Source organism: Nerophis ophidion, linkage group LG18 (genome assembly GCF_033978795.1).
Source record: "Nerophis ophidion isolate RoL-2023_Sa linkage group LG18, RoL_Noph_v1.0, whole genome shotgun sequence".
In the NCBI taxonomy this organism is placed as follows: Eukaryota; Metazoa; Chordata; class Actinopteri; order Syngnathiformes; family Syngnathidae; genus Nerophis; species Nerophis ophidion.
In genome coordinates, this window is record NC_084628.1 from 7,368,398 (window position 1) to 7,395,998 (window position 27,601).

The 27,601-nt window shown below is 40.5% G+C and overlaps 1 protein-coding gene across 6 annotated transcripts in view; it reads right to left on the reverse strand.

Moving 5' to 3' along the window:
• Positions 1-27,601, reverse strand: part of rtn2a (reticulon 2a) — a 72,058-nt gene that overhangs the window by 34,312 nt on the left and 10,145 nt on the right. Inside the window, exons 1-6 of one of the 6 annotated variants that reach the window (XM_061878638.1) lie at positions 20,965-21,082; positions 17,860-18,053; positions 16,391-16,444; positions 9,782-10,315; positions 5,465-5,644; positions 5,238-5,348 (exon numbers count right to left, since the gene is read on the reverse strand). In XM_061878638.1, coding sequence (XP_061734622.1) covers positions 5,238-5,348; positions 5,465-5,644; positions 9,782-10,315; positions 16,391-16,444; positions 17,860-18,010 — 1,030 coding nt within the window. In that variant the 5' untranslated portion in view covers positions 18,011-18,053; positions 20,965-21,082. Of the gene's footprint in view, positions 1-3,358; positions 3,517-5,237; positions 5,349-5,464; positions 5,645-9,781; positions 10,316-16,390; positions 16,445-17,709; positions 17,756-17,859; positions 18,054-20,964; positions 21,083-27,601 lie in introns of those variants that run through there. The other 5 variants (XM_061878636.1, XM_061878637.1, XM_061878634.1 and 2 more) reach the window with 5 other exon arrangements.

A 27,601-nucleotide genomic window follows, 5' to 3' on the forward strand; every position in this document is an offset into this window, starting at 1 on the left:
AGCCCTCAGATGACAGAGCGGAGCAAGCGGCGGACGAGAATTTAAATGTAGCCTTTTCACAGCACCTGCTGCCAGGCGTCAAGCCGTGAGCGGCACCCACTTTTTTTCTCCCACCCAGACACCGGCTTGGTTTACCCAGTCTTTGTCGTCACCGGGCAACACCTGCCGTGGAGACTATAGTTGGCGTCATTACAGTCATGGTACACCATAATATGTGTCATCTAATCAATAAACACGCTTAAAATCTTATCTCAGATAATGATTCACTTAGAGAAAACGGGTTACTTGTATGTGTATCTTCCAAAATATGTGTATGGTTGTGGCAAAAAATGTGTTCGATAAAGGTTATTTCCAACATATTTGTCAAAGCGTGGACTTTGGTGAGGTTTGTTTTCCCATGTTGCAAAGCGACTGGATCAGACACGACGTGAAGGTATTGACATTTTTTAATAATACCTCGAAAGTACTACCAAAAAAGAAATGGGTATAAACAAAAGGCGCTCACAGCGGAGGTACAAAACTTGGCTCTGAAAACATAACTATGACTATAAAGTAAACTATGCACATAAAACAAAACTTGCAAACTATGGCATGAATAACGAAAACTTACTTGGAACGAGAAAAGAGCATGGATCATCAGCATGGATAACATAGGTGTTATCCAAAGGCTGACTGCCTGGCAACTACAGGCTTAAATAGGTGCAGTGATGACAGGTGCGTAAGTCCAGACAAATCAGGTGCGTGAGTCGTGAACACATAACAGGTGAAAACTGATGGGTTGGCATGGGGCATAGCTCGGTTGGTAGAGTGGCCGTGCCAGCAACTTGAGGGTTGCAGGTTCGATTCCCGCTTCCGCCATCCTAGTCACTGCCGTTGTGTCCTTGGGCAAGACACTTTACCCACCTGCTCCCAGTGCCACCCACACTGGTTTAAATGTAACTTAGATATTGGGTTTCACTCTGTAAAGCGCTTTGAGTCACTAGAGAAAAGCGCTATATAAATATAGTTCACTTAAAAAAAAAATTCACTATGGTGACAAAACAAACAAGAGTGCCCAATGAATCCAAAACAAAACAGAACGTGACCACAAAACATGACAATATTAGAATAAGAGCAGTGAATAAATCATTGTACAGATCAGGAGTTCTCAACTACAGAGGGGTCCGGGACCCACTCAAATATTAACACTGAATTAGTATTCTCACTCTTGATTTGAGTCATATTCAATATTCATATCCAGCCTATTTACAGTTTAACAGCTTAAGCCTTGTAAATTAACACAAAAGAATGTGTGGATCACAAAAATTATCATCAAGGCTTAGGCCAGGCTGATTACATAAATATATACTAATAAAATATACTGAAAAGGAAAGGACTCAGAAACTGAGGTAAAATAAATGTACATAAAATCACCCCGTGCTAAAATAAATACATTTTAACTGAATGAATAAATGATCCTCCGAAGGAAGGAAGCAGAACCTCCAGGTTCTGTAACAGCTTCTTCCCTCAGGCCGTAAGACTCTTGAACGCATCACAATTAAATTAACCCCTCAACTCCCCCCAAAATGGATTAACTCGCTGGAATAAAAAAGACAATATAACATACATCCATAATCCTAGATGCATTTGCATAAGTGCAATATATTTATCTGTACAGTAATATATTTATTTATATCTGCACCTTATTGCTTTTTTTTATCCTGCACTACCAAAAGCTAATGCAACGAAATTTTTTTCTTATTTGTACTGTAAAGTTCAAATTTGAATGACAATAAAAAGGAAGTCTAAGTCTAATAATATATACATATATTTTTAAACTAAATTGTCAATAAAATTAAAGTGCAAATGACGATACAGCTTAACCTCTATAGTCATATTTTTGAGCATAAGAAACTTCTCTTAAGATTTCAGCTCTAGACTTCTTCTGTTTGTTTAATATTGTCATTACTGCCACAAGTGGTGGAAACGTGTATTACAACGGAGTACCACAAACACATATTTGTTGGCAGCGCTCGCGGCCCAACAATGGGCTCCATGGTTAAGAAACACTGGTATACTTGATTGACTGATTGATTGATTGAAACTTTTATTAGTAGATTGCACAGTTCAGTACATATTCCATATACCACTAAATGGTAACACCCGAATACTTATTTCAACTTGTTTAAGTCGGGGTCCACGTAAGTCAATTCATGTTAGATGATAAAGGCAAGAAAGCTAGGTGGTTCATTTACAAATAAGGAGTCGGATATGTATTGTTTTCAGTTTTTAGGTGTTTTTTTTGTGTGAAGTATTGGTTTCTGTATCTGCATTTCATTGTATTGTGACTAGTAGTAAATAAGCTTTGCTTCTTCCTACCCCCTTTCGGACAAGCTGAACTGTCATCAATTTTGATTTTTGATGTAACTTTGTAAGCATGTTCAAAATAAACTCCTACTCCCATAATGTTCCCCCTCAATATTATTATTATTTTTTTGTTTTGTTTTCAACATGTACAAAATAAACCTCTGGCACAACCGATGCTCAACTCTGACGATACTTAATGAAATGGTCTGATATTTGCCACACTCTTGACGGCTGTAGAATAAAACATTGGGCTCCTAGAATGGACTGGCCTGTCAGCAGAATGGATGATTCCAAAGTATCACAGCGCAATGTGTGTGTGTGTGTGTGAGAGTCACAGCAGATGACAACTCATTTTGGGACAAAATCCATTCTGCAGTTCTGATGCCAAGCCAGCTTTGATTGATTGATTCAAACGTGTATTAGTAGATCGCAAAGTACAGTACATATTCCGTACAATTGACCACTAAACGGCAAGATTTTCAACTTGTTAAAGTCGTGGTCCACGTTAATCAATTCATGGTAATCAATTTATAGTGAATATGTTGCAAAGTAGCTCGCTTGAATGCAACTTTTCCACCGCATTCAATACAGACGCATCTGAAACCCAAACTGTTATATATTTTAAAGGAAATAACGTAAGCATGTAAATAACCTGCCTATAACTAGTTAGAGCAATTCAATATAATCAGATGTAAATAAATAAAATGTTTCTAGCCAAGTCAACAAAGCAACACAACACCATGGTGCACACACATGACATCATTTCTATTTCAGCAACTGCTGCCACGTTAAAATTTGTTGAATGAATGAATACCTGGTGAAAGTGTAAATTGCAAACATATCTACCGTACATAGCTCCCAAGTTGAGGGAGCAGCTGTTTCCTGACTAATTCCACCCACATTCATGCCAAACAGTCAAGACGACTATAAGTTTCTCTCTTTCCACCTGCTGAAAACAGCCCTAAGTAATAATGAATAACAGTAACAAGTACTACTTCTGCTTCATTCTCACCTTTGCTGGCCATCTTGGTATCCGCCTCAAGCGCTTCCCCTTACACCCTCTCTAGTGCCACCGTGTTCCCCTCGAGCGCCCCCTGAGAACTGTTTTTGGCCAGCCCCTGCCTGATCAGCAGCCCCAAGCTGAGAGAGCCCAAAAATAAATATTTTTTTTCCTGCAGGACCGCCCACAGCCACACTGAAGAAGTGTGGGAGGGGGTTGTTACGTACGCGTGAAGACACGACAGTGGCAAATTGCTCAGATGATCACGAAAGCCTGTATTACTTCAAAGTGCAGCAGGAAAATGCTTAGTGTTGTTTTTGCCCGATGAGAGGCTGAGTTAAATTGTGTCACCATGTGAACCCATTTTAACAATTAGCCGAAAACAAGGCAAATATATTGTCAAAGGTGTAGTGAAGAGCTAAACTTACCAAACATCAACTGAAAGTATATTAAATCATTTATTATATCAAAAATACATTTTTGGATGTTTTACATGGTTCTGATACACATTTTTTTACAGAGTATAGCTGCAAAATAAAATAATATCCAACTAAATCAACTCAAGTTATGGAAAAAAGTGCCAACATGGCACTGCCATATTTATTATTGAAGTCACAAAGTGCATTATTTTTTTTTAACATGCCTCAAAATAGCAGCTTGGAATTTGGGACATGCTCTCCCTGAGAGAGTATGAGGAGGTTGAGCTGGGCGGGGTTGAAGTGTGTAGGGGGGGAAGGGTTAGCGGGGGGGTGTATATTATAGCGACCAGAAGAGTTGGTGCTGCAAGGGATTCTGGGTATTTGTTCTGTTGTGTTTATGTTGTGTTACGGTGCAGATGTTCTCCCGAAATGTGTTTGTCGTCCTTGTTTGGTGTGGGTTCACAGTGTGGCACATATTTGTAACAGTGTTAAAGTTGTTTATACGGCCACCCCTCAGTGTGACCTGTATGGATGTTGACCAAGTATGCGTTCCATTCACTTGTGTGTGAAAAGCCGTAGATATTATGTGATTGGGCCGGCACGCAAAGGCAGTGGCTTTAAGGTTTATTGGCGCTCTGTACTTCTCTTTTTCCGTGTACACAGCAGCGTTTTAAAAAGTCTTAAATTTTACTTTTTGAAACCGATACTGATAATTCTGAAACCGATACCGATAATTTCCCATAATACATTATAAAGCATTTATCGGCCGATAATATAGGCATTCCGTTATTATCGGACATTCCCATTTTGTGGTAATGGAGGCGATTATTATTAGCTTAAGGGATCGGCTCCACACTGTGTAATTGTGTATAAATAAGTGCCAGCTTGTCAGCCAGGGGACTAAAAATAAATACAACATAAGCCAGAGAGGATTTGCGTTTGTGATCGGCATTAAAAGGCAACAATTAACGATGATCATGTACATTTTCAAGAAAACCGTTCCGTACTGGATCGGTCGGCACATTCCTGCTTTGTACGATTTGGTTTTCTTCTGATCCTTCCAACAAATTACTAAAGGAAAACCACTGACTGTATGATAAAATCTATTATTGGTCTGACGCGTGGTAGCAGAGCCCAGCGACAAAGAGTGTAGAAACATGATGCTCCAATAGATTAATGTGAGCTATTTATTCGGGACACCCTAAACTCTTGTCATCATCTTGACGGCACATTTATCAAAAGTCTGAGGGGTCATCGTACACCCCTGCCACTTTCACACGCACGCACACACGCACACACACACAACTAAAATAGGACCGCAGCTCTTTTCTAACTGACTGGTCCACTTAAAATGCCGCCCAGCTGGAAGACAGGATGTTATCTTGCGCTTTGCTTTGATCCGCCACAACAACTACGAGCTAGCAGCGAGCTGTAAATAAAGCTAAACAATACACTCAGAAGCGATGGCGTACCGTGTGTTTTGACGACTTCTTCCCATGCCAGGAATACATTCCACACAATCAGCTGATCGTTCCGGATTCCCAGAGAGACGGTTTCTATGGAGACACGATTGAGAGGCAGGACTTTTCAAGGGTGAGCATCTATCTGAGCTTGAAGGATCAATGTGAAATCCGATCGCTTTCCATTCACAAGCTGAGACGAGGCTATAAGAAAGAAACCTCAGGTGGGGGTTTGGTACCTGCTATGTGGGGGCTTTCTGAGGGGTCGAAGGACGAGTTCTGACACGGCTGTTCCTGAGTGGTTTGAGTGACGACAGCAGGCGACGAGGACATAGGGTCGGTGGGTCGTGGGGACTCCTCTGCTGCGTTTTCCTCGGCGACGGGTGACTCAGGCATGGGGGCTGAGGTTGTCGTCTCTGCTGGGAAGACAGAGCATGACATCGTCGTCATTAGGGATGACATCATCATTAAAGATGCAATTCGAATGAATAGGCATTACTCACATTTCTCTATTTAACTCCAAATTACAGATTGGGCATAAAAGTATTCAGTCAGCCATCGATTGTGCAAGTTCTCCCACTTAAAAAGATTGCAGAGGTCTGTACTTTTCATCATAGGTACACTTCAACTGTGAGGCAGAATGTGAAAAGAAAAACCAGGAATTCACATTGTAGGAATTTTAAAGATCTTATTTGTAAATTCTGGTGGAAAATAAGTATTTGGTCAACCATTCAAAGCTCTCAAAGATGGAAGGAGGTTTTGGCTCAAAATCTAACGATACATGGCCCCATTCATTCTTTCCTTAACACGAATCAATCGTCTTGTCCCCTTAGCAGAAAAACAGCCCCAAAGCATGATGTTTCCACCCCCATGCTTCACAGTAGGTATGGTGTTCTTGGGATGCAACTCAGTATTCTTCTTCTTCCAAACACGACGAGTTGAGTTTATACCAAAAAGTTCTATTTTGGTTTCTTCTGACCACATGACATTCTCCCAATCCTCTGCTGTATCATCCATGTGCTCTCTGGCAAACTTCAGACGGGCCTAGACATCCACTGGCTTAAGCAGGGGAACAGGTCTGGCACTGCAGGATGTGATTCCCTGTCGGCGTAGTGTGTTACTGATGGTAACCTTTGTTACTTTGGTCCCAGCTCTCTGCAGGTCATTCACCAGGTCCCGCCGTGTGGTTCTGGGATTTTTGCTCACCGTTCTCATGATCATTTTGACCCCACGGGATGAGATCTTGCGTGGAGCCCCAGATCGAGGGAGATTATCAGTGGATAATTTGTCCCAAAGTGTATTTCTTCACACCAAGCTGCTTGCCTATTGTAGATTCAGTCTTCTCAGTCGGGTGCAGGTCTACAATTATTTTCCTGGTGTCCTTCGACAGCTCTTTGGTCTTGGCCATAGTGGAGTTTGGAGTCTGACTGGTTGAGGCTGTGGACAGGTGTCTTTTATACAGATAACGAGTTCAAACAAGTGCCATTAATACAGGTAACGAGTGAAGGACAGAAGAGCTTCTTAAAGAAGAAGTTACAGGTCTGTGAGAGCCAGAGATCTTCCTTGTTTGAAGTGACCAAATACTTATTTTCCACCAAAATTTACAAATAAATTCTTTAAAATTCCTACAATGTGAATTCCTGGATTTTTTTTTCACATTCTGTCTCTCACAGTTGAAGTGTACCTATGATGAAAATTACAGACCTCTGTCATCATTTTAAGTGGGAGAACTTGCACAATCGGTGGCTGACTAAATACTTTTTTGCCCAACTGTATACCAAGAACTTTTTTGGGAGGAATTTTGCCCATCATTCACAATCACAAGCACACATATGTTTTAGTTTTTTTTATGCATTCTAACTAGTAAACAAATGCAACCTAAAGTTTACTTACAATAGAGCCCATAGGAGTCACTTTATACTGCCTATAAAGCGCCTAAAACCTCCAAACACTTCCATCAAGGTATATATAAATGCTGTAAGATTAAATGTAATTTTGTAAAATTTCCATTCACAGTACCATGTAATATTTACATATTTTGATCATTTTAAGCATTTTGCGGCGCAATAATTTTACATATGCATCACAACGTTAGCTTTCTCCTTTGACAACATCACCGATGTTACTCACCACAGACTTCACCAGAGCCAATAAACATTATAAAACATAACTTACTGTACAATGTCTGCTCTCACTGGAATGCCAACTGACAGGATGTTGATATTCACCTGACAACGTGAAAAGTATATCTGCACTTGTCACTTTCAAAAAACAAACAAAATTATGGCTAGTTGACCAGAAATCATATTCCCATGTTTAGTTTTTACTAATTGTTTTTTATCTAGTCTGCACTTTGTGTTGTTATTATTATTATCGGCTTTTATCTAGTTTGCACTTTGTCCGTATTATTTCTATTATCATTATTATTGACTAATTTTTGCCTTATTATTTTTATTTTCCTATTTTAATGATGTTGGATCTGTGTTGTAGTTGTTTGTTGGGGACAAGTGTTGTAAATTAGCTTTGGCTACAAACACTATGATGCATACATTAGATAACTGTTTCAGATGTCTATGTTTTTTGTATCCGTCCCTATTTCAAATAAACCTTAGTAATAATATATATTACCGTTTAGATGAAGAATGACTCTTAATCCTCTTGAAGAAAAAAGGGGGGTGGAACCAAGCCACTTTGTGTCTTTTTCGCTATTTCCAGGTACAAATTGGATGACACTTGATCAACCAAATTCTACTAAGAAGGTGAGAGACACGATTTAAAATTTAGACTAAACTTTCACAAGCCCCAAGGCGAGAAAGCAGCTCACCAGCTCATGATGTCAATACAGCAGCACAAGGACGTTACCTCTCTCTGATCAATGCGCCGCTAAATGTAGGAATATAATGTTAGAGCTTATAACAACAATATTTCTAATAACTAGTTAATATTAGAGATGTTCGATTATGGCTTTTTTGCCTATATCCGATATTGTCCAACTCTTAATTACAGATTCCGATATCAACCGATACCAATATATACAGTCGTGGAATTAATACATTATTATGCCTAATTTTGTTGTGATGCCCCGCTGGATGCATTAAACAATGTAACAAGGTTTTCCAAAATAAATCAACTGAAGTTATGGAAAAAAATGTTAACATGGCACTGCCATATTTATTATTGAAGTCACAAAGTGCATTATTTTTTAGAACAGCAGCTTGGACTTTAGGACATGCTCTCCCTGAGACCCACTACAAGTATGGGAAGTACTACACTTTGACTTTCACAATGTGTATTATTTTTTAATTTTTTTAAACATGCCTCAAAACAACAGCTACAAAAACAATGAAGGCACACAGCTTCAGTCCAGAGTATACTAGAGTAATAAAGTAAACAATAACATAGTCTTCCTTTAGTGCAAGACTGCCTGGTATACTGTATAACAGGAAATTATAAACTGGGCTCAATCTGCCCTGTTCTAACGTATTTGTATGAGTAACACAAATGTGCTGCAAGCTAGCGGTGAGTGCTTGAAGTGGCCTAACAGTCATTCAGAGCTTCTGAGATGCTGCGTTGAGACAGGGGTTGTTTTTGTCGTATTTTGTTTTTTCTCGGCGGAGTCTTTAAGCGACAACTGTGTGGTACTACTTTTTTTCTCTGTTTGCTTTTCATCCATCTTCCGCTTGTATTCAATCATGTATCTTCTTATGATTGTTGAAGAGGTGGGACATCTAATTGCTCGTATTAAAGGAAGACGTCTTGGTTCGTCCTCGCCTAACCAACTTTTTGCAGTCATTGCAAATTGCCAGTTTTTTATCCGTCAGACACACTTTTAAAATAATCCCAAACCATGTCGTTAGTCAGTGACCGAGCGGCTCGCTTGTTAGCCGGGCTACAGCACCGGCAACAACACACTCTTGCTGTTGTTATGCTGCGCTCGCGGCGGTTTGATGAGGTCATCAAACGTCTCAAGTAAACTCCTCATGGTGCAGCCGTGCTACAATTCCTGTGTTGTGTGTGGGAGAGGGGATGGGGGAGGGGCTGGCGACTGAGAGACGCAACTGCTCTGTACTTCTCCCTACGTCCGTGTACCGCTCCGTACAGCGGCGTTTTAAAAAGTCATAAAAATGTTTACTTTTTGAAACCAATACCGATAATTTCCGATTTTACATTTTAAAGCATTTATCGGACTGCCGATATTACCAGACATCTCGAGTTAATATTCAAGTCACAAAATGTAAACGGAGGATTGCTGGTCATTTTTGGAAAGTTATTTATTGTGTTTTATGGTCGGAATAACCGTAACAGACGCAATGATGTCATGGCTCCCAATGGCTCGATGGTAAGCTGACTTTTATTTATGAGTTAGAATGCATTAAAAACGACACATGTTCTTGTCTCTCATAAGGATGGTGAATAATAGGCAACATTTAAAAAAAAAAGTGCAGTTCCACCTTAAAGGGGTCTGGCGAGACTGCATCTACTGGCTGCAGCCAAGCAGTGCACTCTGTAGCGTGCGTAGACAAATGGAGATAATGGAAATGTAGTACTTTTCCTACCTGGAAGTATCTGTGTTTGCGATGATGCTAAAGGAAGCGACCCAGTCTGTATTGAACATCTCTCCTGGCTTTGGATCCCAGCATCGGCCTCTACACTTTGAGGACATGGCTGCATTGTTACGGTCTCAGCTGGCCTCTCCCTTCTCCTCCTTGGGCTTAGTGTTCTCATCTCCACCCTCTCCTGCTCGCTGCTTTCTGACGCCTCCTCGTGCTCGTTGCTCAGGAAGCCTTCGGGGTCCCAGTCGACGTCGGGGGAGTCCAATGACGTGTCTGGGGTGTCCGTGCGCGCAATGGAGGAGCGGCTCCCCCGAGAGCTGACCCTACGCCTGTCCCGGTGGCTCCGCGATGCTCCCAAGGCCTCGGGCTCAGCGATGGCGATGTAGGAGAAGGTCGGCTCGAGGGAGCTCTGACGCGGCGTGCCCCAGACGGAAGGGGACGACGCCAGGGTGTCGTCGTCGTCGTAGCCCCCATCCTCGTCCTCCAACCACTCCCTCGCAGTTTGCAGCTCGTACAGCTCCGACTCCTCATTACCACCTGAAGAAATGGAAAAGAACACAAGTGTTCTGAAGAAGACAAGTTGGACAATTGCATGCTTCTCGATTTGTGGATACAGCTTGGGGAAGACACCAAAAAGCAAAGTCCACAAATGCATGCTTGGATGACTTCAGTGTGAAAGATGTTAAACATTTTTTGGGAGGAACGAGAACACGGATGCAGAGCCCGGTTCTTACGAGTGTTATGTGGCCCTGGTGGTACGTCCCAAGGTCACCAGCCTTGGCGTCACTATAGACATCGATTTTAAACTTGACAAACAAGTCAATGGCGTTTTAAAATCGTGTTTTTATCATCCTGGTCTTTTAGCAAAGGTAAAACCGTCTTTATCGTTTAACCTTTTTGAACAAGTCGTGCATGATTTTATTTCAAGTGGTCTGGACTACTGTAATGCACTTTATACTGGCATTAGCCAAAAAGCAGTTAGTCCAGAACGCGGCTGCATGACTTAACAGGGGCCAGGAAACGCCAGCAAAAAACACCAATTCTTGAGAGTTTGCACTGGCTCCCTGATCATTTTAGAATTGATTTGAAAACATTGCTGTTTGTTTTTAAATCTTTACATGGACTGGCACCTCAATATATCTCGGACCTCATCCAAATTTACACTCCTGCGCGCGCTTTGAGGTCTGAGAGCCAGCTCCAGCTCGTGGTGCCCAAGACCAGACTTAAAACTAGAGGAGACAGGGCCTTCTCTGTGGTCGGCCCTAAGCTCTGGAACACTCTGCCCTTCCATATTCGAACTGCTCTCACATTGGAGTGTTTTAGTTAGTTAGTGATTTAGTTTATTATTTATTTGGTCAGTGGTCAACAAATAAACTGTTTTACATAAACAAACAGATGTACATTCATAAACAAATAGTTGTACATCCGTAAATTTAAAAAAAAAATGTTGCAGACCGAAAGGGTTTAGGCCAGGGGGTCTCAAACTCAATTTACCTGGGGGCCAATGGATGCAGAAACTGGGGGAGGCTGGGGCGCAAGAAAATATTTCTTAAAAAAAATCTAATATCCACTTTTTAATGAATTCTCCTTCTTTGAATGGCTTTCCCGGCCTAGCAACATAGTTTCCAACTCTCGCCAACTTTCCGGGAAACACCCGAAAATCAGTGCCCCTACAAACAATCTCCCGGGGCAATCATTCTCCGAGTTTACACCCGGAGAACAATCTTAAAGGCCTGCCGTGATGGAGCTGCCTTAAGCATCCTCTACAGTCTGACGTCTCGTCCGATTTTACACCATACAAACAGTGTCCCGGCCTACTATATTGTTTGCGGCTTCTGCAGACCCACAAAAGTGACTGCAAGACAAACTTGATCAACAGCCATACAGGTCACAATGACGGTGGCCGTACAAACAACTTTCTCACTGTTACAAATATACGCAACACTGAAAACTCACACCAAACAAGATTGACAAACACATTTTGGGAGAACATCCCCACCGTAACACAACAGCACAAATACCCAGAATCCAATGCAGCCCAAACTCTTCCGGGCTACAATAGGGGGATAGGTTTGAGGGGGGAGGGAGTGTATATTGTAGCCCGGAAGAGTTAGGACTGCATGGGATTCTGGGTATTAGTGCTGTTGTGTTTATGTTGTGTTACGGTGTGGCTGTTCTCCCAAAATGTGTTTGTCATTCTTGTTTGGTGTGGGTTCACAATGTAGGAAAATATTTGTAACAATGTTAAAGTTCTTTATACGGCCACCCTCAGTGTGACCCGTATTATGGCTGTTGATCAACTATGATTTTGCAGTCGCACGCTGCGTCAACATGCGCCAAATACAACATGTGGCTGGGTTGGCATGCTGTTTGTACAGATTGTGGAGGACGCTAAAGACAGTGAAATTAGGGAGAATGATCACCCCTGGAGGAACACTGAAAATTGGGAGTCATATAAAACTTGCGGGCCGCACCAACATTAGAATGACGTATTAAGGTGCTGGGTGCAAAATAACGTCTCAAACTCGCGGGCCCCTGGTTTAGGCTGAAGTTGAACACTTATTGCGCTTAACCCTATAAACAAAGTCAAGTACAAAACGAGCTTCCAAAAAATAACGTTTAAGTCTCGTCTCTTGACCCACTTTTATTCTTTGGCTTTTAACACTTCATGAGTTGTGTGGTCCTCTGTGTTTTTTAAAATGTTGATTTCAATGTATTGTTTTTAGTTGGTTTTACCCTTTAAAATCATTTTTAATCATATTTATTTTTATATTGGTTTTATTTTTTTATTCAGTCATTGGTGGAGCTAAGGATAATATTTGAGTATTGTTTTTAATATTGTTGTGCAGCACTTTGGAAACATTTATGTTGTTTAAATGTGCTATACAAATAAAGTGGATTGAATGTTTGTTCGAACAATCAAACAAGCACCCTTATTTGTTCCTGATTTTTGTCCTTCTTTCCCGGTCCTGTTCTTTACACGGAATTTGCTCTCCAGAAAAAAATAATGAATCCATAAGAGTACTGTCGCCACTGCAGCGATCACTCACTTGGGGTGTGAGCTCATTGGCGAGTGCGGGAAGTTGCATGTTAGGTGATTCAATCAAGTCAACCACACAGGATAAGTAGATGGACATGAGTATGTTGGAGAAGGCATCTCAGCTAAAAATCTAAACTATCATATTTCCAATAAATTAATCACACCGTTGCATTTTGAGTAATTCCAATTACAATAATCGGACTAAATTATTATGTCGTATTTAAACTATTAAGTTGAAGTCTGGGGAAATTGTTATAAATCCCATCTACAGCCTTTAGTCACTCTGCAAAAAAAGGCCATTAGGATTGTGTTCAATGTTCACTACAGACATCATTCAAATCCACTATTCATGGAGTTAAAGCAAAATAAAGTGCACAATGTGATCAACTTTAAAACTGTTCAAATTATGTTTAGGGCATCCCAAAACTCTCTACCATCCGATATATAGAACGTATTCCAGGATAGAGATGCTCACCAAAGTTACTGTCTAAGAGGAAACAACAAATTATATTTGACTACATTTAGAACAACTTTAAAAACAATGTGCATTTCAGTGCGTGGAGTCACTCTGTGGAACAACTTAGGGGACGAGTTAAAAACGTGTCCTAACATGAGTTGAATTGAAACACTGTTTAAAAAGAAGTACTGAAGAAGTACGAGGAGGAAAGAGAGTGATGGGAGAGAGATGTATGGTCAGAGTGTGTGTGTGTGTTGTCTCGTCTTGTCTCATACTAACAGTGCTACTTTTGTACTGTTAATGTACAATAGTTTTTCTTGTATTGTATTGTTCTTGTGTTATATAGTTTATGTTAAATGTGGAATAAGTGAGAGGGTGTCACATTGTGTTGGTGACGAACCCCAAGATGCAGAGATGGTGGCAGGCATTGAATAAAAAAAACATAATTTAATGTCCAAAAATGTAAAAATAAAGAAGAAACACAAACCAGGAAACAGGAACAAACAAACTGGAACCAGCAAACAGAAACTAGGAGCAGAAAAACTGGGAATCGCTAACGGCTGACAAAACAAAACAAGGAGCTAGGAGACAGCAAACTGTAAATAGTTACAGGAACTAACAGGAACAGCTTACCGCACTAACGACGACACGACACGAGGTAATGACAATAATCCAGCACTGACTGGAGGAGAAAGCAGGTCTAAATAGTGGCTCGCTGATTGACACCAGGTGTGGCCAGGTGCCAATCGGCCACAGCTGACGGGAGACAGCACTCAGGGAGACAAAAAGGAAACAGAACCAAAATAAGAGTGCTGACAGGAACTAAAGACAGGAAACAAAGACAAAAGCAGAGGAAAAACTAAGACATAGTCAAACTATCGGGGACAAGCCTGACAAAGGGGTTGAGTTTTTATAAGCACCTGCTTCATCCAACCCCTTTTCAAGCCTTCCACAAATGTCTCTGCCAAGCTTTTAAAAAAATGTGTTGTTGTACAGTGCAGGTTTGAAATAAATACTTCAATTCAATTCAAATGACTTGCGTGCATAATTAAAGTATTTTAGACACAAATGCAATTTTATTGTCAGAAAGTCTGACAGGAACATTTTTAAAATGCTCCCGCGACCCGACCTCGGCTTAGCGGAAGAAGAGGGATGGATGGATGGATATACTTTGTGCGGCCCCAACTCTACCTCCTGCAACCCCCCAGGTAATTTGAGTTTTAGACACTTGCTTTAAAGGATATCTGTATTACTTACTGTGTGCTAGCATATCTTCGAAAACAGTGTAGCCAATAAACTAAAACACCACTCTTTTTGTCTCATCTACAAACCCCGTTGCCATATGAGTTGGAAAATATTTTTAGATGTAAATATAAACGGAATACAATGATTTGCAAATAATTTTCAACCCATATTCAGTTGAATATGCTACGCAGACAACATACTTGATGTTCAAATCTGCAAATAATAATTAACTTTAGAATTTGATGCCAGCAACATCTGACAAAGAAGTTGGGAAAGGTGGCAATAAATACTGATAAAGTTGAGGAATCCTCATCAAACACTTATTTGGAACATCCCACAGGTGTGCAGGCTAATTGGGAACAGGTGGGTGCCATGGTTGGGTATAAAAACAGCTTCCCAAAAAATGCTCAGTCTTTCACAAGAAAGGATGGGGCGAGGTACACCCCTTTGTCCACAACTGCGTGAGCAAATAGTCAAACAGTTTAAGAACAACGTTTCTCAAAGTGCAATCGCAAGAAATTTAGGGATTTCAACATCTACGGTCCATAATATCATCAAAAGATTCAGAGAATCTGGAGAAATCATTCCACGGAAGTGGCATGGCCGGAAACCAACATTGAATGATCGTGACCTTCGATCCCTCAGACGGCAATGAATCAAAAACCGACATCAATCTCTAAAGGATATCACCACATGGGCTCAGGAACACTTCGGAAAACCATTGTCACTAAATACAGTTCGTCGCTACATCTGTAAGTGCAAGTTAAAGATCTACTATGCAAAGCGAAAGCCATTTATTTATCAACAACATCCAGAAACGCCGCCGGCTTCTCTGTGCCCGAGATCATCTAAAATGGACTGATGCAAAGTGGAAAAGTGTTCTGTGGTCTGACGAGTCCACATTTCGAATTGTTTTTGGAAATATTCGACATCGTGTTATCCGGACCAAAGGGGAAGCGAACCATCTAGACTTTGATCGACGCAAAGTTCAAAAGCCAGCATCTGTGATGATATGGGGGTGTATTAGTGCCCAAGGCATGGATAACTGATCATCTGTGAAGGCACCATTAATGCTGAAAGGTACATACAGGTTTTGGAACAACATATGCTGCCATCTAAGCGCTGTCTTTTTCATGGACGCCCCTGCTTATTTCAGCAAGACGATGCCAAGCCACATTCAGCACGTGTTACCACAGCATGGTTTCGTAAAAAAAAAGTGCGGGTACTTTCCTGGCCCACCTGCAGTCCAGACCTGTCTCCCATTGAAAATGTGTGGCGCATCATGAAGCGTAAAATACGACAGCGGAGACCCCAGACTGTTGAACGACTGAAGCGCTACATAAAACAAGAATGGGAAAGAATTCCACTTTCAAAGCTTCAGCAATTAGTTTCCTCAGGTCCCAAACGTTTGAGTGTTGTTAAAAGAAAAGGTGATGTAACACAGTGGTGAACATGCCCTTTCCCAACTACTTTGGCACGTGTTGCAGCCATGAAATTCTAAGTTAATGATTATTTGCAAAAAAAAAATAAAGTTTATGAGTTTGAACATCAAATAGTGCATTCAATTGAATATGGGTTGAAAAGGATTTGCAAATCATTGTATTCCGTTTATATTTACATCTAACACAATTTCCCAACTCATATGGAAACGAGGTTTGTAAAATAACCAAAGAGGTGTCTTGGCTTTGATGTCTAAACAAAAAGTGCTGCAGCCAAAGTTGGAACGCCTCTTTGAGGGATCCGAACAAAAAGCTTGTCATCACTTGTGGATCTCCAGGGTGAATTGATGCCAGAGTTTGTTTGATGATAGTGTTCACTTTTTAAAAAAGCAGCTCTTAGTCACATGTCAGAGTTCATAATGCGTTCATACCGTCGGTGCACGGAGGTGTTGAATCTGGAGTGGATGCCACCGAGCCATATTCCTCTGGAAGACAAGGGCAGTCATTTGTTATAGGAGTATTCATTTTCAAAAATAAACATAAAAAAATGTGTCTTAGTCTGAATATACAGTGGGGCAAAAAAGTATTTAGTCAGCCACCGATTGTGCAAGTTCTCCCACTTAAAATGATGACAGAGGTCTGTAATTTTCATCATAGGTACACTTCAACTGTGAGAGACAGAATGTGAAAAAAAAATCCAGGAATTCACATTGTAGGAATTTTAAAGAATTTATTTGTAAATTATGGTGGAAAATAAGTATTTGGTCAACCATTCAAAGCTCTCACTGATGGAAGGAGGTTTTGGCTCAAAATCTCACGATACATGGCCACATTCATTCTTTCCTTAACACGGATCAATCGTCCTGTCCCCTTAGCAGAAAAACAGCCCCAAAACATGATGTTGCCACCCCCATGCTTCACAGTAGGTATGGTGTTCTTGGGATGCAACTCAGTATTCTTCTTCCTCCAAACACGACGAGTTGAGTTTATACCAGAAGTTCTATTCTGGTTTCATCTGACCACATGACATTCTCCCAATCCTCTGCTATATCATCCATGTATCCATTTTGGTATAAACTCAACTCGTTGTGTTTGGAGGAAGAAGAATACTGAGTTGCATCCCAAGAACACCATCACTACTGTGAAACATGGGGGTGGAAACATCATGCGTTGGGGCTGTTTTTCTGCTAAGGGGACAAGCCGATTGATTAAGGAAAGAATGAATGGGGCCATGTATCGTGAGATTTTGAGCCAAAACCTCCTTCCATCAGTGAGAGCTTTGAATGGTTGACCAAATACTTATTTTCCACCATAATTTAGAAATATTTTTTTGTAAATTCCTACAATGTGAATTCCTGGATTTTTTTTTCACATTCTGTCTTTCACAGTTGAAGTGTACCTATGATGAAAATTACAGACCTCTGTCATCATTTTAAGTGGGAGAACTTGTACAATCGGTGGCTGACTAAATACTTTTTTGCCCCACTGTATAATGGACTAGCAAAGCAAAACCGCAACTTTTGTGATGATTGTCTTTGCTAACCGACCTGACAATATAAGTGTGCAACACAAACACTCGTTAGCCATGTGTTAAATAAAGCACAGCACAGAAGAATAGAGAGGAGGAGGCTAACATTTCCGATGCTCATGGCAGCGAGCAATAAAAAGCCGCTGGGCTACAACCGAGAGCACGATGAGATGCACAAATATGCTCGAGCAAGGGAAGGCGAGAGAAGAAAAGCAGACTCACGGCAGTGGGAGAATCCTAAAACCTGGCCCATACTCCATCAAGGCATCGCTGAGCCCTCCCAGCCTGGAAGACACCCCCCTCCCTCTCCCCCACCCAGCACCCGCATGTGATACCGTGTGGAAAATCCTCTCTGTGTCGCTGCCTTTTTGCCTGCTGCCTCTGTGGTCCCACGATGATCTGCGTGAGCAGCTTCCTGCCTCTGGCCGCCCCGCCCTGACTCAGTCCAGACTCCCCCCTCTGCCATCCTCTTCGTCCTGCTGCTTGCTCTCATCATCATCATCATCATCATCATCATCACCATGGCTGCAGCAGGGAGAAGCCGGGCGGCCTGGTCATCTGAGCATCTAAAAAAGGAGGCGGAGACGTCAATAATGCATGAGGTACAAACATGTAGTATCTCTCATGGATTATGTTGTGTTTCACCCACATGTTCCGAGTCTTTACATTGCACCACAAAGCATGTACACTGACTTCAACAGAAAGGTAATACACATACAGTGGGGCAAAAAAGTATTTAGTCAGCCACCGATTGTGCAAGTTCTCCCACTTAAAATGATGACAGAGGTCTGGGATTTTCATCATAGGTACACTTCAACTGTGAGAGATAGAATGTGAAAAAAAATCCAGGAATTCACATTGTAAGAATTTTAAATAATTAATTTGTAAATTATGGTGGAAAATAAGTATTTGGTCACTTCAAACAAGGAAGATCTCTTGCTCTCACAGACCTGTAACTTCTTTTTAAAGAAGCTCTTCTTTCCTCCACTCGTTACTTGTATTAATGGAACCTGTTTGAATTAGTTATCTGTATAAAAGACACCTGTCCAAAACCTCAAACAGTCAGACTCCAAACTCCACTATGGCCAAGACCAAAGAGCCGTCGAAGGACACTAGGAAAAGATTTGTAGACCTGCACCAGACTGGGAAGAGTGAATCTACAATAGGCAAGCAGCTTGGTGTGAAAAGATCAACAGTGGGAGCAATTATCCACTGATAATTTCCCTTGATCTGGGGCTCCACGCAAGATCTCATCCCGTGGGGTCAAAATGATCATGAGAATGGTGAGCAAAAATCCCAGAACCACCCAGGGGGACCTGGTGAATGACCAGAGCTGGGACCAAAGTAACAAAGGTTACCATCAGTAACACACTACGCCGACAGGGAATCAAATCCTGCAGTGCCAGATGTGTCCCCCTGCTTAAGCCAGTGCATGTCCAGGCCCGTCTGAAGTTTGCCAGAGAGCACATGGATGATACAGCAGAAGATTGGGAAAATGTCATGTGGTCAGATGAAACCAAAATAGAAGTTTTTGGTAGAAACTCAACTCGTCGTGTTTGGAGGAAGAAGAATACTGAGTTGCATCCCAAGAACACCATAACTACTGTGAAGCATGGGGGTGGAAACATCTTACTTTGGGGCTGTTTTTCTGCTAAGGGGACAGGACAATTGATCCGTGTTAAGGAAAGAATGAATGGGGCCATGTATCGTGAGATTTTGAGCCAAAACCTCCTTCCACCAGTGAGAGCTTTGAATGGTTGACCAAATACTTATTTTCCAGCATAATTTACAAATAAATTCCTTAAAATTCCTACAATGTGAATTCCTGGATTTTTTTTTTCACATTCTGTCTCTCACAGTTGAAGTGTACCTATGATGAAAATTACAGACCTCTGTCATCATTTTAAGTGGGAGAACTTGCACAATCGGTGGCTGACTAAATACTTTTTGTCCCCACTGTAAAAGCACAAGAGCTGAGAGTGGATAATATACTACAAAATACCAAAAAAGTGGGGCAATGTTTAGCGGTGTCCATCTACTAATAAAGGTGCTTTTTAAACAAAACTTGCTTGACAAACTGAATAAAATACTGCTTACCGTATTTCCTTGAATTGCTGCCGGGGCGCTAATTATTTTAAAACCTCTTCTCACTCCGGCACTTTCCAAAGGCATGCAGCAAAAATTTGAGTGTGATGTAAGCTTGGACCTTAAATCCTACTGAATAGCTCTTAATCTTCTTCCCTTTCTGCCATTTCAAATTACCGGCATTGAAATCAGCCTCCTCCATTTTGAAAATGATGACAGGGGAAGTGTCACTCGTGACGTCACGAATTTGACCCGGCGGTAATACTAAGCATGCTCTAATTAATTTGCGAAGCGAGTTTGACTCGGCAGTAATTCAAGGCAGGCGCATACTATATGCCTTGTGGCAATTCACTTACTAAAGGCATGCAGTAAAAATTTGAGTGTGATGTAAGCTTGGACCTTAAATCCTACTGAATAGCTCTTAATCTTCTTCCCTTTATGCGATTTCAAATTACCGGTATTGAAATCAGCCTCCTCCATTTTGAAAATGATGACAGGGGAAGTGTCACTCGTGACGTCACCAGTTTGACCAGGCGGTAATACTAAGCATGCGCTAATTATTTTGCGAAGCGAGTTTGACTCGGCAGTAATTCAAGGCAGGCGCATACTATATGCCCGGCGGCAATTCAAGGAAATACAGTATTTTGAATTGAAGTGTTTATTTCAAACCTGCACAGTACAACAGCACAACAGCACTCATTCCACATTTAACATAAACAATATACCGTATTTTTCGGAGTATAAGTCGCACCTGCCGAAAATGCATAATAAAGAAGGAAAAAACATATATAAGTCGCACTGGAGTATACGTGGCATTTTTGGGGGAAATTTATTTAATGAAACCCAACACCAAGAATAGACATTTGAAAGGAAATTTTAAATAAATAAAGAATAGTGAACAACAGGCTAAAAGTGTACGTTATATGACGCATAATTAACCAACTGAGAAGGTGCCTGGTATGTTAACGTGACATATTTACGTTAATATGTTAACATAACATATTAACATATATATTCAGCTTCCAAAAGATAAGTTTCTTTTTTTTAAAATGTTGCCTGTCATTCACAATCCTTATGACGTACAAAAACTTAATTTTTTTTTTTAATGCATTTTAAATAGTAAATAAATGCGATCAAGAGTCTGCTTACAATGGCCAATAAGAGTCGTTTTATTCTGCCAAGCACTTACATGATGTAAGTATACGTATATGTAATGTAGTAAAAGGCACATTTATAATAACATCAAATATTTACGTATTTTGCTAATTTTAAGCATACGCGGCACATAAAATTCCAAACCGCATCACGACTTTTTTTTTTTTTTTTACATCACTGATTATTACTTACTGCAGACTTTATGAGCGCCAACCAACATGATAAAACATCACTTACTGTACAAGCTCTGCCGAATGCTAGTATGTTCATATATTCCCATTCAGATGAAGAATGTACCGTCCTCGAGTTGGTTGGCGTGGATGACAAGATGGCGTTGTTGGCTTCATGTGAATGCCTTTATTTTGAAGGAGAAGAGAGGAAGTGAGTCAGCGCGGCCTCTCAAAGGGCATCAGTAGGAGTGTTTCTCATATTCTAATATATTTGTGACAGCCTCTGCAGTTGTCGCGTTGTGTAAATGGTGAATAGGGACGGATTGCAGTGATTTGCGGGTCCTTTAGCCTTGTGTTCAATTGAGTGGACTGCAAAGACAAGATATTTCATGTTCACACTCAGAAACTTTGGTATTTTTTTGCAAATATTAGCTCATTTGGAATTTGATGCGGGCTTCACGGTGGCAGAGGGGTTAGTGCGTCTGCCTCACAATACGAAGGTCCTGCAGTCCTGGGTTCAAATCCAGGCCCGGGATCTTTCTGTGTGGAGTTTGCATGTTCTCCCCGTGAATGCGTGGGTTCCCTCCGGGTACTCCGGCTTCCTCCCACTTCCAAAGACATGCACCTGGGGATAGGTTGATTGGCAACACTAAATTGGCCCTAGTGTGTGAATGTTGTCTGTCTATCTGTGTTGGCCCTGCGATGAGGTGGCGACTTGTCCAGGGTGTACCCTGCCTTCCGCCCGATTGTAGCTGAGATAGGCGCCAGCGCCCCCCGCGACCCCGAAAGGGAATAAGCGGTAGACAATGGATGGATGGATGGAATTTGATGCTTGCAACATGTGGCGCAGTGGGATAGTGTCACTGGTTCAATCCCCACCTAGTACCAACCTGAGCACTTCACCCTTGCTCCTGATGGGTGCTGGTTGGCGCCTTGCATGGCAGCTCCCTCCATCAGTGTGTGAATGGGTAAATGTGGAAGTAGTGTCAAAGCGCTTTGAGTACCTTGAAGGTAGAAAAGCGCTATACAAGTACAACCCATTTATTTATTATTTATATTTATTTGCTGGTTAGCTTAGCAGATAGCTAACATGATACAATCCTTGATGAAAAAAACAGTCCCAAGCGTTTGTAGTGTAGTTCAGGCCTTTTTAGTGAAGGATCAATCGTATATTTTTGTAAAACCGTGAACAAAAACACGTAAACAAACATTTTACATTTAGCTTATGTCTACATACAACATACATGTGTAAATAGCCATATAAACCAATAAAGAAGTATGCTATGTAGCCTATTTAACATCCAAACCAACAAATACTGCCAGTAATTAGCTTTCAACAATGGACACAAATATGTGACTAAAGCAGTCTTAAACTGAAAATGCACAAAAAATGTGTCACAATATGGCATTTACATAAACTTACAGGTTTAGACCTTCAAAGTCGTCGCAGTGAGTGATGTTTCTCTGAAACACAACCACACTAAGTTGGCTACGGCAAGACAGGAGGGTCAAAATAGAACACAAACTGCAAAACTGATTTCCACCACTAGGTGTCTTGGAAAATAGCATTGTGGGGCATAACATTATGGTAAGTCATTCAAATAAATGTAACATATAGAACATGCTATACGTTTACCAAACAATCTGTCACTCCTAGTCGATAAATCCGATGACATCTTATACGTCTAGTCTCTTATGTGAATGAGCTAAATAATATTATTTGATATTTTACGGTAATGTGTTAATAATTTCACACATAAGTCACTCCTGAGTATGAGTCGCACTCCCGGCCAAACTATGAAAAAAATTGCGACTTACAGTTCTTTTGTGAAAGAAATAAAGGCATTACGTTGCATTACGTACGCGTACCCACCTTTTTTCAGTGATGTACCCCCTGTGAACATTTTTTTAATTCAAGTACCCCCTAATCAGAGTAAAGCATTTTTGGTTGAAAAAAAGACATAAAGAAGTAAAATGCAGCACTATGTCATCAGTTTCTGATTTATTAAATTGTTTAACAGTGCAAAATATTGCTAATTTGTAGTGGTCTTTCTTGAACTATTTGGAAAAAAAGATATAAAAATTACTAAAAACTTGTTGAAAAATAAACAAGTGTTTCAAATATAAATAAAGATTTCTACACATAGAAGTAATCATCAACTTAAAGTGCCCTCTTTAGGGATTGTAATAGAGATCCATCTGGATTAATATTAATGGAACATGTCCACAAAAAATCTAGCTGTCAACACTGAATATTGCATTGTTGAATTTCTTTACACAGTTTATGAACGTACATTCATATTTTGTTGAAGTATTATTCAATAAATATATTTATAAAGAATTTTCAAAAAATTTCACATACCCCTTGGCATACCTTCAAGTACCCCCAGGGGTACGCGTACCCCTATTTGAGAACCACTGATATAGAACATGCTATACGTTTACCCAAAAATCTGTCACTCCTAATTGCTAAATCCCATGAAATCTTATACGTTTAGTCTCTTACGTGAATGAGCTAAATAATATTATTTGATATTTTACGGTAATGTGTTAATAATTTCACAGATAAAACGCTCCAGAGTATAAGTCGCACCCCCGGCCAAACTATGAAAAAAATTGCGACTTATAGTCCGAAAAATACGGTACTCTTTTTTGTGAAAGAAATAAAGGCGTACACATACCCACCTTTTTTCAGTGATGTACCCCATGTGAACATTTTTTCAATTCAAGTACCCACTAATCAGAGTAAAGCATTTTTGGTTGAAAAAAAGACATAAAGAAGTAAAATACAGCACTATGTCATCAGTTTCTGATTTATTAAATTGTATAACAGTGCAAAAATGTTGCTCATTTGTAGTGGTCTTTCTTGAGCTATTTGGAAAAAAAGATATAAAAATGACTAAAAACTTGTTGAAAAATAAACAAGTGTTTCAAATATGTATAGAGATTTCTACACATAGAAGTAATCATCAACTTAAAGTGTCCTCTTTGAGGATTGTAATAGAGATCCATCTGGGGGCGGCATAGCTCGGTTGGTAGAGTGGCCGTGCCAGCAACTTGAGGGTTGCAGGTTCGATTCCCGCTTCCGCCATTCTAGTCACTGCCGTTGTGTCCTTGGGCAAGGCACTTTACCCACCTGCTCCCAGTGCCACCCACACTGGTTTAAATGTAACTCAGATATTGGGTTTCACTATGTAAAGCGCTTTGAGTCACTAGAGAAAAGCGCTATATAAATATAATTCACTTCACTTCATATTTATGGAACATCTCCACAAAAAATTTAGCTGTAAAGACTGAATAATTGCCTTGTTGCATTTCTTTTCACAGTTTATGAACTTACATTCATATTTTGTTGAAGTATTTTTCAAAAAATATATTTGTGAAGGATTTTTGAATTACTCTTTTTAGAATATTTAAAAAAAAATCTCATGTACCCCTTGGCATACTTTCAAGTTCCCCCAGGGGTACGCATACAACCAATCGAGAACCACTGATATAGAACATGCTATACGTTTACCAAACAATCTGTCACACCTAATCGATGAAATCTTATACGTCCAGTCTCTTACGTGAATGAGCTAAATACTATTATTTGATATTTTACGGTAATGTGTTAATAATTTCACACATAAGTCGCTCCTGAGTATAAGTCGCACTATGAAAAAAATTGCGACTTATAGTCCGAAAAATACGGTACTCTTTTTTGTGAAAGAAATAAAGGCATTACGTTGCATTACGTGCGCGTACCCCCATTCTTTATTGAATAATACTTCAACAAAATATGAATGTAAGTTCATAAACTGTGAAAAGAAATGCAACAATGCAATATTCAGTGTTGACGGATAGATTTTTTGTGGACATGTTCCATTAATATTGATGTTAAAGATTTCTTTTTTTGTGAAGAAATGTTTAGAATTTTTTTTTATCATGTTCTGTTTGTGTTGTGTTGTTTTCTCGGTCCTTGTGTTATCTTTTAAACTGCCCATTGTACAGCACTTTGGCAACCCCTGTGCTAAATTTGAAATGTGCTTTATAAATGAAGTTGATTTGATTTGATACCTTGGGATAGGTTGATTGGCAACACTAAATTGGCCCTAGTGTGTGAATGTGAGTGTGAATGTTGTCCGTCTATCTGTGTTCGCCCTGCGATGAGGTGGTGACTTGTCCAGGGTGTACCCTGCCTTCCGCCCGACTGTAGCTGAGATAGGCGCCAGCGCCCCCCGCGACCCCAAAAAGGGAATAAGCGGTAGAAAATGGATGGAAGTTCATGAATCCAGATGGATCTCTATTACAATCCCCAAAGAGAGCACTTTAAGTTGATGATTACTTCTATGTGTAGAAATCTTTATTTATAATTGAATCACTTGTTTATTTTTCAACAAGTTTTTAGTTATTTTTATATCTTTTTTTCCAAATAGTTCAAGAAAGACCACTACAAATGAGCAATATTTTGCACTGTTATACATTTGAATGAATCAGAAACTGATGACATAGTGCTGTATTTAAAAGCGGTATAGTTCGGTTGGTAAAGTAACCGTGCCAGCAACTTGAGGGTTTCAGGTTTGATCCCCGCTTCTGCCATCCTAGTCACTGCCGTTGTGTCCTTGGGCAAGACACTTCACCCACCTGCTCCCAGTGCCACCCACACTGGTTTAAATGTAACTTAGATATTGGGTTTCACTATGTAAAGCGCTTTGAGTCATTAGAGAAAAAGCATTATATAATTCACTTCACTTATTTTACTTCTTATCTCTTTTTTTCCACCAAAAATGCTCTGATTAGGGGGTACTTCAATTAAAGAAAAATGTTCACAGGGGGTACATCACTGAAAAAAGGTTGAGAACCACTGCTTTAGAGTGAGTTCTCATGCTGCAACTGTGTGGTTTTAGACAGTGAATATTAACCAATGACTGCGATGAGGTGGCGACTTGTCCAGGGTGTACCCCGCCTTCCGCCCGATTGTAGCTGAGATAGGCGCCACCGCCCCCCGCGACCCCGAAAGGGAAAAAGCGGTAGAAAATGGATGGATGGATATTAACCAATGATGACTGATGTTCCCCACTAGATGGCAGGATTTTCCTTTCTTAAACGACTTGTATGACATACAGAGCAGCATTTCGTTTAATGGTGATCGACCCCAAAAGGGACAAGCGGTATTAAATGGATGAATGTATGGATGATTGATTGATTGAAACTTTTATCAGTAGATTGCACAGTACAGTACATATTCCCTAAAATTGACCTCTAAATGGTAACACCCGAATAAGTTTTTCAACTTGTTTAAGTAGGGGTCCACGTTAATCAATTCATGGTAGCATCTCTAACTGGGATAGACAGACTCCAACTTTTCTAAAAAAAAAAATTAAAAAAACTATTTAATACATAACAGTGTTTCAGATACTTAAAATATTATATTTGCAATGTTTTTTAAATGGAATAATTAAAACTACTGAAACCTACTACTACCGACCAATCTTAACATTGCAACACATGCCAATACGGCCGTTTAGTTTACTAAATTGCAATTTTAAATTTTGCGCGAAGTGTCCTGTTGAAAACGTCGCGGTATGATGACGCGTGCGCGTGCCGTCACGGATTGTAGCGGACATTTTGTTCCAGCCCGATCCTAGCTCTAAGTCGTCTGCTTTAATCGCATAATTACATAGTATTCTGGACATCTGTGTTGCTGAATCTTTTGCAATTTGTTCAATTAATAATGGAGACGTCAAAGAAGAAATATGTAGGTGGGAAGTGGTGTATTGCGGCTGCCTTTAGCAACACAAACACAGCCGGTGTTTCCTTGTTTACATTCCCGAAGGTGAAGCTTTACTATGGAACAGAGCGGTCAAGCGAACATGGTTCCTGACCACATGTCAACTGGCAGGTTTCGGTGAGAAAATTGTGGTAATAAGTCGGCTCTTACCATAGACATGAGCAGAGCCTGCGTCGTTCCTCGTGCACCTGTCAAAGAAGCAGCTGCGGACTCTCTTGCCTCCTCCGACAGGCCGCCCCCGAACATGGGATGCTTCCACCGTGGAGGAGTGGAAAAAAAAGCTGCCTTCACTTCGCCTCGTTGAGAAACGTGGCTTCCCTCAGAGACACTGCCGGTCCCCACACCTGTGGCCACACCCCTCCGACTTTCAGGTAGGACCATATAATCTCACTAAAACACTAGTAACACAATAAGCAGATAAGGGATTTTCCAGAATGATCCTAGTAAATGTGTCTAATAACATCTGAATCACTCCCACTGCCCTGTCTTTTTATTTTTTATTTTTCTAGCCCTTCACTCTCACTACCCTCATCCAAGATTCATTCATCCTCGCTCAAATTAATGGGGAAATTGTCGCTTTCTCGGTCTGAATCGCTCTCGCTGCTGGTGGCCATGATTGTAAACAATGTTGAGATGTGAGGAGCTCCACAACCCGTGACGTCACGCACACATCGTCTGCTACTTCCGGTACAGGCAAGGCTTTTTTATTAGCGACCAAAAGTTGCGAACTTTATCGTTGATGTTCTCTACTAAATCCTTACAGCAAAAATATGGCAATATCGCGAAATGATCAAGTATGACACAGAATGGACCTGCTATCCCTGTTTGAATAAGAAAATTTAATTTCAGTAGGCCTTTAAGTATCTTGAAGGGCCGACCGATTATTGGCGCTAATATTTGGCTTGCATATGCTTTTTAAAAAATCCGTATT